Source organism: Mobula hypostoma, chromosome 3, assembly GCF_963921235.1.
Source record: "Mobula hypostoma chromosome 3, sMobHyp1.1, whole genome shotgun sequence".
Classification (NCBI taxonomy): Eukaryota; Metazoa; Chordata; class Chondrichthyes; order Myliobatiformes; family Myliobatidae; genus Mobula; species Mobula hypostoma.
In genome coordinates this window covers 139,267,987-139,282,023 of record NC_086099.1, presented here as the reverse complement: position 1 = coordinate 139,282,023, position 14,037 = coordinate 139,267,987, and the positions used below count along the sequence as shown (strand labels likewise).

General features: G+C 42.0%; 1 protein-coding gene across 1 annotated transcript in view; it reads left to right on the top strand.

Moving 5' to 3' along the window:
• The window catches only part of scin (scinderin), a 205,283-nt gene that overhangs the window by 135,575 nt on the left and 55,671 nt on the right, over positions 1-14,037 (top strand). Inside the window, exons 5-6 of the mRNA XM_063043782.1 lie at positions 8,693-8,785; positions 12,957-13,089. Of these exons, the coding sequence (XP_062899852.1) occupies positions 8,693-8,785; positions 12,957-13,089 (226 nt within the window). The remainder of the gene's footprint in view (positions 1-8,692; positions 8,786-12,956; positions 13,090-14,037) is intronic.

The following is a 14,037-nucleotide window of genomic DNA, read 5'->3' as shown; positions in this document are numbered from 1 at the left end:
TATGTAATTGTGACATTGGGTATTACTGTTTTAAATGGCAACTCATGTGGATAAATGCTAAACAGCTGCCTTAATTTCACCTTGCTAATTCCCAAGAGTACTTAATTCACATTGGACTTCAGGATTATTATGAAAAGATGTGGAGGTGGACAATCTCATGCTTGTTCATTTCAGGTATATTACTCATGAGATATTGTGTTGTCAGGGTGGAGTACCAGGAGGTGACTTGTTCACTTCTGCTACTGCGTTGAGCATTCTTAGTCTCTAAATATCTAAGCAAAAGTAGGAATAATGATTCAGCTGGTGAAAAGCCATTACAACAACTTCAGCAGCTATCTGCAAATACAGAATCATATTTATGATACAACTATTTTGTCAGGTGAGGTGTTTGTGGAGAGGGTGTGAGTGTTCGTCAGACTGTGGTGTAGATGCAGGTGTAACTGTAGTGACCAGTGTCATTAGAGAGACGCTGAATTGGTGGATATAGAAGTCTTTATTCAGCCAAACAAGCAGGAATCATACGGGAGACAGTCTTGGAAGAAGAGGCTCCTTGATCCAATATTACATGACATTCTTACATGTTAAAGATTAAAGGTAACAGCGGGTGAGTAAGTTACAGGGTACAGTGAAAAAGAGGAGAGGGGAATGTATTTGTTGAGATTATGTTGGAAGCTGGTGTGGATCTAATGGGCCATATGGCTTTTTGTGGTGTTGCAGGTGAGAAGTACAGAACTCTAGACCAAAAGGGACAAACCTAGAATAACCCTATACAGTACATTCAGTCAGTGAATGTGCTGATCTTGCTTTGTGTAGATCTTTGCTTTGTACTACTCATTTCACTACTCTCCACCTTCTCCCTGACTTCCCTGCCCAGCATCTGTTTGAGGAAGTATTATCAGAGGGCGGCCAGAGAGGTAAGTTATGTGTTTCAGAGGCTGCAAATGATCTGCTGACTGCTTGTTGAAGTGCTCTATGAATTTATCCCCCACAACCTGAGCACCTCAGTTTTAAATGACTGGCCCATTTATTTTGTAGCTGTGACACTTGCTTGAGAGAATCCCACCTGTGAAAACATCTTATTATCTATCCCGGCAAGCCTCATTAGGATCTTATGTGGATACCTCTTATGCTTCATCACTGATAAACACACTAACTGCAAATTCTACTCTTGTCTGTCTCGAGAAGTGAGCTCGTTGAAATTGTTGATCCAAAATGGAAAACCCTGTGTAGCAGAAGGACCTTGGGTTTTGTGATGTGTCCCTGTCAGTGGGCAGTGGACTGTTTTCCCCCTTGCAATAGTACAATCTTTCCTTCTAGCTTGAATCATGAATTAATGGGTAGGTGTAGGTGTATAGTTATGACTTACTTGTGAGAAGGCATGCTGAGCCATGCACACCACAACATAAATGATTACTCAGCTTATTGCCATTAGTTTTGCTGAGTGCTCTATTTCTCACCATTATCTATAGATAATCTTCCTCAACTTCCTCATCTAGAGTGAAATTACATAATGTCTGGCTAACAGCATTTATCACATGCTGCTCTTTATCAAATTTTAATTTTAAACTGAAGTAAAGTGAGATTAAGCCGGTGTGTCCAACAGCAGAGAATCAAGCCCTTAAACACATCTAGTTCATGCCAAATTGTCATTCTGCCTATTCCCATCGACCACACCTGGACCATAGCCCTCCATACGCCTCCCATCTGTATACTTACCAAACTTTCTCTGAAATATTGCAATCAAACCTACGTCCATCACTTCCACTAGCAGTTCTTTCCACACTCTCACCACCCTCTGAGTGAAGAGGTGCCCCGTCAGGTTCCCCTTAAACATTTGAGCATGTAGAATCCTAGGTTACACCTACTTTACATAGATTTCCCTGTTAACACCTCTGGGAATTATTAGACAAGTAGGGCAGTCATTCGAAATCCTTTACATCCACAGGTTTCGCACAGAGGAGTCAACGTACACATTGTCCTCTTGTGCTTCCTGTTTGGATCAACAACCTTTCATCTTAAAAGATGGCACAGCCTTTCTAGCAGTCTCTGTAGATGTGTCCACATGTATGTGGGTGTGCATATTAGTGAATGTGCTTAAATATGTTCATTAATGCTCCATTAAAATGTTTAGTCAAGTAATGTCAGCCCACATTAGCTGAAAATGAGTTTATTTTCAGCTGGGCTTAGCAATCCCTTGATCTCTATACAGTATTTCTCTGTGCAGTATGTTGTTGGTTAGCTGGAATAGATCCATGTCACATATTGATGTTTTGTTGTGTTCTCTAACATTGTACCCAAACATAAGTTTTGTCTGTGTGAAACAACTTCAAAGGCCAAATTGCTGGAGGAAGAGGATTCTCAAATGTTTTTAAATTTGTAAAGCATCGCTGGTCATGCAGGAAATAAAAGCAGAAATAGTTGTAAAGTATATCCCTATAATATGAATTCAACACTTTCTGATCCTTAAGGTGGAGTTTAAAATATTTTAGTAAGTACAAAGGAGAAAACAGTTCCACAGCTTTGAGGCTCTACAGTGAATCTGATTTCAAGGCCTGAGGAGGAAAATTACATTGAAGGTTTTATCAGCAGTTTTGGAGGGAGTAATAAAAGAATATTCTTAAGAGCAATTATCATGTCAGATTGGAAATCTATTCATCCCTTTTCCTCTGCTAAGTACTTGTGGGTTATCATGAATGCAGTGGAGATTTAAACAATAATAGGTTTTAATCTTATATAGGCATCCATCAGTCTCGTGAGAACATGGATTTACGCCTTGGAAGGTTTCCAGGGCGCAGGCCTGGGCAAGCTTGTACCACTAGACCGACGCCTTTACCACTTGGCCATGCGCCAACACAGTTTTTTTAATCTTATAGACACATAAAAGAATTTGAAGCAGGAGCAGGCCATTCAGTTGACCAATCCCATTCCACTGCTCAATGGAACCATAAAAATCTGGTAGCAAAATAGTTCATCCAGTTTTCAATGCACACTCAATTATTGGACATCTGGGTATCTACTCCAAACATTCATAACCTATAGAGTGAGTAAGTTTCTCTTTAGGTTAGAGGAGCAACACCTCCAGGTAGCCTCCAACCTGATGGTATGGACATTGATTTCTCCAACCTCCAGCAATTTTTCCCCTCTCCTTCCCTCTTCGTTTCCCCACTCTGGGCTCTTACCGCTTCTCCTCACCTGTCTACCACCTTGGCCTGGTGCCCCTCATCCTTCCCCTTTTCCCATGAGCCACTCTCCTCTCCTATCTGATTCCTTCTTCTCCAGCCCTTTAACTTCTCCACTTATTATCTCCCAGCTTCTTAATTCATTTCCCTTCGCACACCAGTCTGGTTTCACCTATCAGCTTCTAGCTTTTCCTTCTGCCCATCCACCCACATTGTTATTCTGGCTTTTACCCTCTTCTTTCCAGTCCTGATGAAGGGTCTCGGTCCGAAACGCCAATTGTTTATACATTTTCATGGATGCTGTCTGACCTGCTGAGATCCACCAGCATTTTGCATATTTAAGACTTGCACGGTGAGTAGTAGGGCACTGAGCAGAATGGTAGAATAGAGGAATTAGGGAAAAGAGATCTATAATCCCTTGAAAGTAGTGTCACAAGTAGATAGGGTTATAACGAGTACATTGGCCTTCAAGTATTGAGAATAGGAGTTGGGAGGTTCATGTTAAAGTTGTATAAGTGTTGGTGAGGCCTAATTTTGAGTATTGTGTGTAGTTCTGGTCATCTACCTACAGGAAAGATGTCAATAAGATTGAAGGAGTACAAAGAACATGTACAAAGAGGTTGCCTGAGTTACAGGGTAAGATTGAATGTGTTATGACTTCATTTCCCAGAGTGTAGGAGAATGAGAAGGTTTAATGAAGGTATACAAAATTATGAGGGGTATTGATTGAGTAAATACAAGCATGCTTTGACAACAACACCATCTATTCCATCATCTAAATCATCATGAAGAAATGGTCCCAACACTGATCCCTGCAGAACACCACTAGTCACTGGCAGGCACCCAGAAAAGGATCCTTTTATTCCCACTTGCTGCCTCTAACTAATCAGCCAATGCTCTAACCATGCCATTAACTTTCCTGTAATACCATGGGCTGTTAATTTGGTAAGCAACCTCATGTATGGTGCCTTGTCAAAGGCCTTCTGAAAATCCAAATATTCAACATCCACTGCATCTCCTTTATCTTGTAATCTACTTGTAATCTGCAACAGGTTTGTCAGGCAAGATTTCCTCTTAAGGAAACCATGCTGACTTTGTCCTACCTTGTCCCGTGTCACCAAGTACTCCATAACCTCATCCTTAACAATTGACTCCAAGATCTTCCCAACTACTGAGGTCAGGCTAATTGGTCTATAATTATCTTTCTAACTGCCTTCCTCATTTCTTAAAGAGTGGAGTGTCATTTGCAGTTTTCCATTCCTCTGGCACCATGCCAGAATCCAATGATTTTTAAATTTTTAAAAGATCATTACTAATGCCGCCACAATCTCTACCACTACCTCTTTCAGAACCCTAGGTTGCAGTTTGGTGCTGGTGACTTATGTACCCTTAGGTCTTTCAGCTTGTTGTGCACCTTCTCCCTTGTACTAGTAACTGCACTCACTTCCTTTCCTTCACACTCTTCAACATCTGGCATACTGCTAATATCTTCCACAGTGAAGACTGATGCAAAATACTCATTTAGTTCATCTGCCATCTCCTTGTCCCCCATTATTATTTCTCCAGCCTTATTTTCGAGTGGTCCTATATCCACTCTCATCTCTCTTTTATGTTTATATACTTAAAAGTTTTTACCATCCACTTTGATATTGTTTGCTAGTTTGGCTTCATATTTCATCTTTTCCTTCCTAATGATTCTTTTAGTTGCTCTTTGTAGGTTTGTAAAAGCTTCTCAATCCTCTGCCTTACCACTATTTTTTGCTTTGTTGTATGCCCTCTCTTTTGCTTTTATATTAGCTTTGATTTCCCTTCTTAGCCACGGTTGTACTATTTTGCCATTTGATAATTTCTTTGTCTTTGGAATGTATCTATCCTGCACCTTCCTCATTTTTCCCCAGAAACTCACACCATTGCTGTTCTACTGTCACCCTGCCAGCAGCTCCTTCAATTTACTTTGACCAACTCCTCTCTCATACCAGTGTAATTTCCTTTACTCCAATGAAATACTGCTACGTCAAACTTTACTTTCTCCCTATCAAATTTCAAGTTGAACTCAATCATATTGTGATTACTGCCTCCTAAGGATTATTTTACCTTAAGCTGCTTAATCACCTCCAGTTCATTACGTAACACCCAATCCAGTATAGCTGATCCCCCAGTAGGCTCAACGACAAACTGCCCTAAAAAGCCATCTCATAGGCATTCAACAAACTCACTCAAAAGGTTAACGGTGAAAAGTGAATTGTGTAAGAGAACATAAGAGAAAGCTTCTTCACTTAGAAGGCGGTGAGAATGTGGAACAAGCTGTCAGCAGAAGTGGTGGATGTAGATTCAATTTCAACATTTAAGAGAAGTTTGGATAAGTACATGAATAGGAGTGGTATACAGGGCTATGGTCCAGGTGCAGCTCAATAGGACTAGGCAGATTAACAGTACGACATGGGTCTGTTGTTTCTCTGCTGTGATATTTAATGATTTTATAATTCTATGACTCAGGGAATATTGATTGGAAGTTTAACTTACTCAGAAACAACTCTTTGATCCCTGCAAGTGTCAGCTGCTGTGTTGAAAAGCTGAGCTTGGAATAAAGGCCTGGCAGGCCACGGACAGTGAATGTCCATCAGTGAAGTGCAGGGGCAGGTTTCTGACGGGAGGATGGAGGCATTGGCCTCCATACAAAAGGTGACAATTCTGTGTCAGAAATATAAAATGTGACATTTCTGTACATGCATTATCAATTTACTGAAGCTCAGAAAGGGACCCCCACCCCCCCAAAGAAATTCACCCTTATGTCAACACAAAATAATCTGCAGATGCTGGGATCAAAGCAACACTCACAACACGCTGGAGGAACTCGGCAGGTCGGGCAGCATCCGTGGAAACGATGAGTCCTTATGTCATTTTCTTCATCATGGGAATGGCTTCTAATAGTCTCTTGTTGCAAGCCTGGGATGTGAAAACAGAAAGTTAATGCTTCACTAATCCTCAGCAGCAGAACAATCAGATCGTGATGTGATTCTACATCACTACCTGCACACGGAATGCACTGAACTAGTCTGTCAACACAAGCTGTAGTTCTAATGGATAGTAAGGTGGGAGACACTTGGTTAAGGCATCTGTGTTTTTAAGCCTGCTGATATTATAAAGGCAAATGAGGTAACTATTTTACATGTCCGCTGCAAGTGCTTAATGTGCGTCAGTTGGCATGGTTGAAGAGAAATGCTGACTAAAAGAAGATGGATTTGTTATTCCTCTTCAACTATTTCCCTGGGCTTTTCTTCGATTTCCCGAGCAAGCAGACCGCAACATCCAGCATCCAAGCATTTACTAACGTCAATCTCATAACATACCTAATGTGAGCATTTTACATTCCCTGTTGTTCCATTAGAATGGCTCCTTGTGTTGACCAGCTCAGGATACACGTGTTGACAGAGTATGACCTTTGACTGTGAAGACTACATTATTGAGTCTCTTTGAAGATGACGAAATGTCAACTGTCCATTTCTATCCACAGATGCTACCTGACACATTGAGATCTCCCAGCAGCTCATTTTTCATTCCAAGATCCAGTATCTGCATTCTCTTTGTGTGCGTGTGTGTGTGTGTGTGACCCTCTTCCCAGATAATATTTTGAATTAAATTATGCAATGTAGTTTGAAATCACACCCACAGAGGTGAGAAGAAAACAGTTACCGCAATTACAGTAAATACCATCAAACCAGTATTTTCTGAAGAGAACTGGAAATACTGGCAAGGACTTGCCTAACAAATCGTAAACACGAGAAAGTCTGCAGATGCTGGAAATCCAAAGCAACACACACACAATGCTGGAGGAACTTAGCAGGTCAGGCAGCATGGAAATGAATGAACAGTCAAGGTCTTGAGCCGAGCCTTCACCTGGATGGAGAAGGAAGGGGGAAAAATGCCAGAATAAAAATTGGGGGTGGGGGGGGGCACGTAGAGGCTTGTTGGAAGGTGATAGGTGAAGCCAAGTGGATGGGAAAGGTCAAGGCTAGAGAAGAAGGAACCTGATAGGAGAAGTGAGTGGACCATAGGAGAAAGAGAAGGAGGAGGGGACCCAGGGGGTAGTGATAGGCAGGTGAGAAGAAGTGAAAGGTCTGAGTGGGAATGGAGGAAGAGGGAAGAAGAAATCAAGATTCATGCCATCAGGGTGGGGGCTGTCAAGATGGAATATAAGGTGTTGATCCTCCACCCTGGGGATGGTCTCATTTTGGCTCAAGAGGAGGCCATGGACTGACAGGAATGGGAAATGAAATTAAAATGTTTGGCCACAGTGCCTAGCCTGACAAATGTAAGTTTTGGAGAAACCCCTGGCTGCTGAATATCTATAGTAAAAGATAAAAGTCTGAAGCTATGAACTGTTGAAGAATTATATCAAATCAAGCTGCGCTAAAAGGTGGTAAAAGAAACAAAATGATGGAAATAAATGTATAACTGAGTTAAATCTGATGAGTTGATTGCCCTAACTTGGGCGTCTCTAATGCCCCCATTGCTGACTGAAAAACTTAATGCACTTTGAATGGATGACCCGGTGGAACTTGCAATGCACTAACTCTGCTCACACTGAACAGTTTTTGGCTGCACTTCCTAGAAAGCCACTGTCCAATTCTGAAAACAGAGCAAAAGTATCTTTGGAATTTGTTTAACTTTTAAAGCAAGAAGAAGTTGGAGTATTCTGTCTGGCTTTACCAGAGAAAATGTACCCTCTCCACCTCATAAACCCTCAACACACAGGACTCCATGTAACTACCACCTGCACCTCATTTGAGGACGTTTCTTGTGGGCCTAAGGACAGCCGGTGTCCTGAGTCAGTATCTCGGTTAGATTCCAGCAAGAATCGTACATCAAACAACGGGGATTCTGCAGATGCTGGAAATTCAAGCAACACACATAAAAGTTGCTGGTGAACGCAGCAGGCCAGGCAGCATCTCTAGGAAGAGGTGCAGTCGACGTTTCAGGCCGAGACCCTTCAGTTAGTCCCGACGAAGGGTCTCAGCCTGAAACGTCGACTCAGAATCGTACATCATAACGGTTCTAACACTTCATGTGCGGTATAGGCATTTGACTGATTCATTCTACCAATGAGTCACTCAGATGTCTATCTACACACACACACACACGCACACAGATATGTATCTGTCAGTTCTGAAAAAAGACTTATAAATTACGTGTCAAATACCCTGTCAGAATAAAGATTACTAAGTAATAAAACTTAACATTAAGTGAAATTCAACGTCATAAAACCAGTTCTGACTTTAAATTACAAATGTTTTTTTTGTTTTTCTATCCCAAACAGGCTTGATGTTCATTATTGTTAGCCAAATGTTGTTTTATTCTTATGCCGCTTTTTGATGATTTGTAAACACTATTTAAGAGTCTACACTTGTCTGATTATAACTACCCTGGGATGGTTATTGTGCAGAGAGTGGGCATGGGGATCCTAATTTTAGAAATACTATGTTAAGAACAGTTTTCCTTTTTTTCTCTTGTAGGTCCTTGGTGTGAAGCCAAACCTGAAGGAAGGGGATGACGATGAAGATGTTGTTGCTGATGTTTCAAACAGGAAGATGGCGAAACTCTATATGGTATTCTGCACATTTGGGTTCCCCGCCAATCCCGTTACTTTATATTGATTCGCTGACAAGCATGGGGCAGTTTCAGTGAATGGGAAATCACTGATGTCACATTTCAAAGGAAGAGCTGAGGGCAAGGTGCCAATAGTGATGAACACAATTAGACCAGGAATTTGAGCCACACAGTGTGAGCATGGAGGAGTTAATAATTGTGCAAACTTACTTAAAATTACTGGCATCATTGTTATAACTGGTGATTAAATAATAAACAGCAGACTGCCAGTCTTCACCACCCCACCCAGTGAACCACGGTATCAACATTTCAAAAGCAGACGCCACCAGCCTTGTAGCTCTGCATGCAGCTAGAAGTGCCAGAATTGCAGCCTGTTTTACCACGCACCCATCCCCAAGTTTGCTTTTTTTATTGAGAGCAATGGGTTGAAAACAACCTGCCAGTTCACTACTCTTTGCTTTCCGCTACCTCCCGAAATCAGTTTATCACAGATTGCAAATTAATCTGCACCGTGGTTGCAGCGATACAGGTAGCTACTCAGGTCCTGTATCAGTGTAGATTTATGGTCTGCCCACTACCAACAATATAGTCATCAGGAAGGAAATGTGTGCTGAATTTGTTTGTACCCTTGCCAATAAACAATAGCTTGTGTGGGCTTTTATTAATAAAACCAATCCCTCTAATTGAGTCTCTTGTTCCTGGCATAATGATTTAGAAGAATTGCGGGGGGAGGGGGTGTGGAGGGAGGATCCTATCGAATGTTGAAAGCGGATGTGGAGATGATGCTTCCATTGGTGGTGGAGTCTAGGACCAGAGGCCTCAGCCTCAGGATAGAGGGGCATCCATTTAGAATGGAGTTGAGGAGGAATTTCTTTAGCCAGAGAGTGGTGAACTTACGGAATTCGGTGCCACATGTGGCTGTAGAGGCCAAGCCATTGGGTATATTTAAGGCAGAGGTTGATAGATTCATGATTAGTTGTAGCGTGGAATACGGGGAGAAGGCAGGAGATTGAGGCTGAGAGGGAAATGGATCAGCCATGATGGTGGAGCAGACTCAACAGGCCAAATGGCCTAATTCGGTTCTATATCTCATGGTTGTGTGGTCTTATGATGAGAGTCTCTGTTATTAGGAGTCTATTTTATTATATAGGAAAAAAGGAGGTTTATAAGATTATGACAATAATTATAATGAAGCAGAAATTTAAGATTTGAAATTGAAAAATTCTGTCCTAAGATGGTGCTGGTGAAACATATTGATGGCAGCTGGCTGCAAACACACCTTCTCGAAAATGATCACTGCAGTCAATAGCCTGGAGTATCCCTTTTGGAGCTGAGCTTTTGAAGCATCTGTACAACCCGGCATTCTTATGGTGTGAACTGAAGCTTTGAAGGTGCAGGAGAGTTGTGGTGTACTGTGTATGGGCCCAATTGAGGCGGTGAGACCCGGGCCCGAGAGCGGGTACCAAGCCAATGTTTGGCTGTTCGAACAGACTTGGAGGCAGATTGAAGCAGCAGAACTGATTTAAGGCAGAGTTGATTACAGGCCGGAAAGCATATCACAGTGGCAGGCCCTGGGTCCGACAGTGCGGAACGACCTGCTGTTTTGCCGATTTAGATGTCAGGCCAGATTGAAAAGATCAGGATGTTGGTGCTGGAGGTAAGGGATGGGCCTGTGTTCAGCATACTGCTGCACGAGATTTACCCATCTCTGCACTGAACTAAGTCTGTGGTTTGCAACTAGTGGGTTCCTAGCTTGGCTGTGACTGGTTTTGTGGCTGTTGACTCAACTTTTCTGAACTGCAGTTCTGAATGTTATTTGCTTATTTTTTATTGTTTGCATGCTTTGGTTTTGTTTTTCTTTCCTGAACATTGGGTGTTTGGTGGCCGTTTTTATTGGATTTCTTTGTCTTGTGGTTGCCTGTAAGGAGGCAAATCTCAATGTTGCATATAGTTTAATATATATTTTGATAATAAATGTACTTCGAACTTTGAAATCCCATGCACTAAAATGTCACTTGCCACACAGTTTCCTTGACTTCCTAATGATTGGGGTTAGTTATGTAGCTAGGGAAGATTGTGAGCCTTATCACATCTTGTGCTGGATGGTGTGATCTTAGTCAGAGTGGTGAGAGCAAAGTGCTGAGCTGGGAAGGGGAGGGCTGTCAGGACTGCCACAGCCAATGCAGTGGGCCTTGGTGGAAAAGCTTTCAGATTAGCTTTATTTGTCACATGCACATGGCAATATCGAAACACACAGTGAAAAATGCTGCTTGATTCAACGACCAAAGGTGTACTGGGGGCCATCCACAATCGGTGTCTAGCTTACAGCACTGACGTAGAATGCCCACAACTTTCTAAACCTAACCCATACATCATTTTAAATGTGAGAGCTCTCAGGAAATCCACACAGTCTCGGGGAGAACATTCAAGCTCCTGACAGGTGGTGGCGGGAATTGAACTGCGATCTTGTGAACGCTGTTGCTATAAAGAGTTACACTAACCGCTACACTACCGTGCCATGTAAGGCATGGAAAGGATTGGTCTCAGCGTAGATATTTGATTCCTCGGACTAAAGTCAGTCACCCGGGCTGTAACATGATACATTTTATTTTAAAAAACTATTCAGTTTTCAGTATCTGGAAGTCATGAGCAAGGCAACTCTAACTGACCTTGAACAAGACGTACTGAGCCAACTTCTTGGACTGTTGAGTTCCAGCTCTGTTTCAAAATACATGTAGTAGTCACATACAACTCAAGTTCATAGTTCAAGTTTAATTGTCATTCAACCATACATGAATACCCAAGAATACAACCAAACTCACATACAACTTAAGTTTATAGTTCGTTTAATATTCATTCACCCATACATGAATACCCCCAAGAATACAGCCAAACTCACGTGTAACTTAAGTTCATAGTTTGTTTAATATTCATTCACCCATACATGAATATCTAGGAATACAGCCAAACTCACATACAACTTAAGTTCATAGTTTATTTAATTATCATTCAACCGTATATGAATACCTAGGAATACAGCCAAACAAAACAGTGCTTCTCCCAGGCCAAGGTGCAAAACACAGTACTGTCAGTCGAACACATCACAAAGCACATATAGCACATATAAGACAAGAAGCAAACATACAATCACTCAAAATAATATACAGCTCAGGTTCCTGAGTGGCATGTCCTGTAAATTGATGATGCATGGCTGTTATCGGCAAGAACAAACATTTCTCAGCAGTTAACAGATGAAGGTATGCATGCGCGCAATCCAGCTTGTCTTCCACCGAGCGAACACTAGATGGCAGCACCGAGAGGAGGGGCCAGCTCCCAACCCAGCATGGATGACAAGCAACACTGCCTTTGCCGTCTCCTCTCCTGGGCGGCTGCATTAGGCAAGCCCGCGTCTTATGGCCTAGTCCTCACTACAACTGAGGCAACGCAGCTCCCCTGCTACCTGTCTCACCAGTAACAAGGGAAACAGACTTGCAGTATTTTACACTACCAATGTCCAACAGGGTCTTGCGATGGCAAGAGAAGCAGCCAAGCCAGTCACTGGCTGTTACATTGTACACCAATTCTGATGCCTTTCCTGAGCAGGCAGTTACACAGGGCACACCAAGTCCAGCTCCTCTGCCAATGGGCAGCTTGTTGATGGCGTAGAATACTTGAAGTTCCTAATGTCCGGCATTGTCTTGTGATCATAAAAGCAGCATTTAAAAGAGATGAAAACACCTTTGGTTAGCCCCCAGGAGAGTCAGAACTCACTGCCATTTTACCAGAATGGAAAATCATGTGCTACTGCACCAGAGCAGAAGGAATTTCAGAGTCAACTCTGATTGGTAGGTACATATACACTGTGCAGATTTTATATATTTCATGAAGGATATTATTGACTCTAACTGGTTTACCTGCATTTAAGTACCACACTGCCATGTTAGGGTTTGTACTTGGGTCTCTGGATCTCTAATCTGGTAATTTAACCACAGAACTAATTCTATAATTAAAATTACATTAAAATATATATTTTTAACTGAAGTGCTTTAAAACTTGGATTCAACCATGTAAAACTCTGATGGTCTTTGCAATGGTTTAAAATGAATATTGCAACCATATATCAACACCAAGTGATGAAAGATACAAGGTGTCTTGGTCTTCTTTCTTCAGGTCTCAGATGCCACTGGGTCGATGAAAGTGTCACTCGTGTCAGCAGAAAACCCTTTCTCATGTGATATGCTTTTGTCTGAGGAGTGTTTCATTCTGGACAATGGGGCAGATAAAAAAATATTTGTCTGGAAAGGTATGAATATTAATAGTATTAAAGCAAGCCTCACCTGAACTTTGTCTTTGAGGGTGGAATAGTTGTATGTTCTGTTTTTATTTTATAGTATAAACAGTCAATGGGACCTGTACAACACCACCATGACCTCCCAACTGTTATAGTCAATGCCCTGACTTAGGAAGACCGGCATGCAAAAAAACTCTTTCCCATGCTGTCTGTCCGTGCTTCCACATTCTGAGAAGTAGCCTGTTATCATCACCCATTACCTTCTACCATTAAGCCAACTGAGTATATCCATTTAGCTGAGAGAGCCCAGATCCTATCTCAACTCTTTTCACATTCCACTCTAATCCCTTCACTTCTGAAACTTTCAACCTGAAACATCAATTTATTTGTCCCATCCATTCCTCTCCCACGTCCCCTGTAACTTTAAACCAGCTTGTTTTCTCCCAGTTCTGAAGATCAGAGGCATTAACTCTGTTCCCCTTTCCCTATAAGCTGCCCGATCTATTCAACGTCTCCATCATTTTCTGTAATTGCTTCAGATTTCCAGCACCCTGCAGTCTTTCTTTGTTTTTCAATGATTGATTTGAGGAACCACATCCAGACCATGTGGAGATGCATCTGCAGTGTGGACCAATTCACAACTGTGTACCTATACACAATAATGTAAGTATAGATGCAGACCTTATTTCTGCCTTGTACAATTAGGTTATTGTGCATAGGTACACAGCCAGACGATGCATCCCAATCTTACCCAAGAAAACAGTTGCACATCCAGTGGGATGAATCGTACATCTGTCTGACGATTCTGTTAAGATTAGCAGCCATACCCTCCTGGGATCTAGGCTTCTGAAGTGAGGAAGTTGGGGATCTGCCGGACATTAGACGACAACAGACACAAGAGACTACAGATGCCGGAATCTGAGCAGCAAACAATCTGCTGGTGGTAGTCAGTGGTTCAAG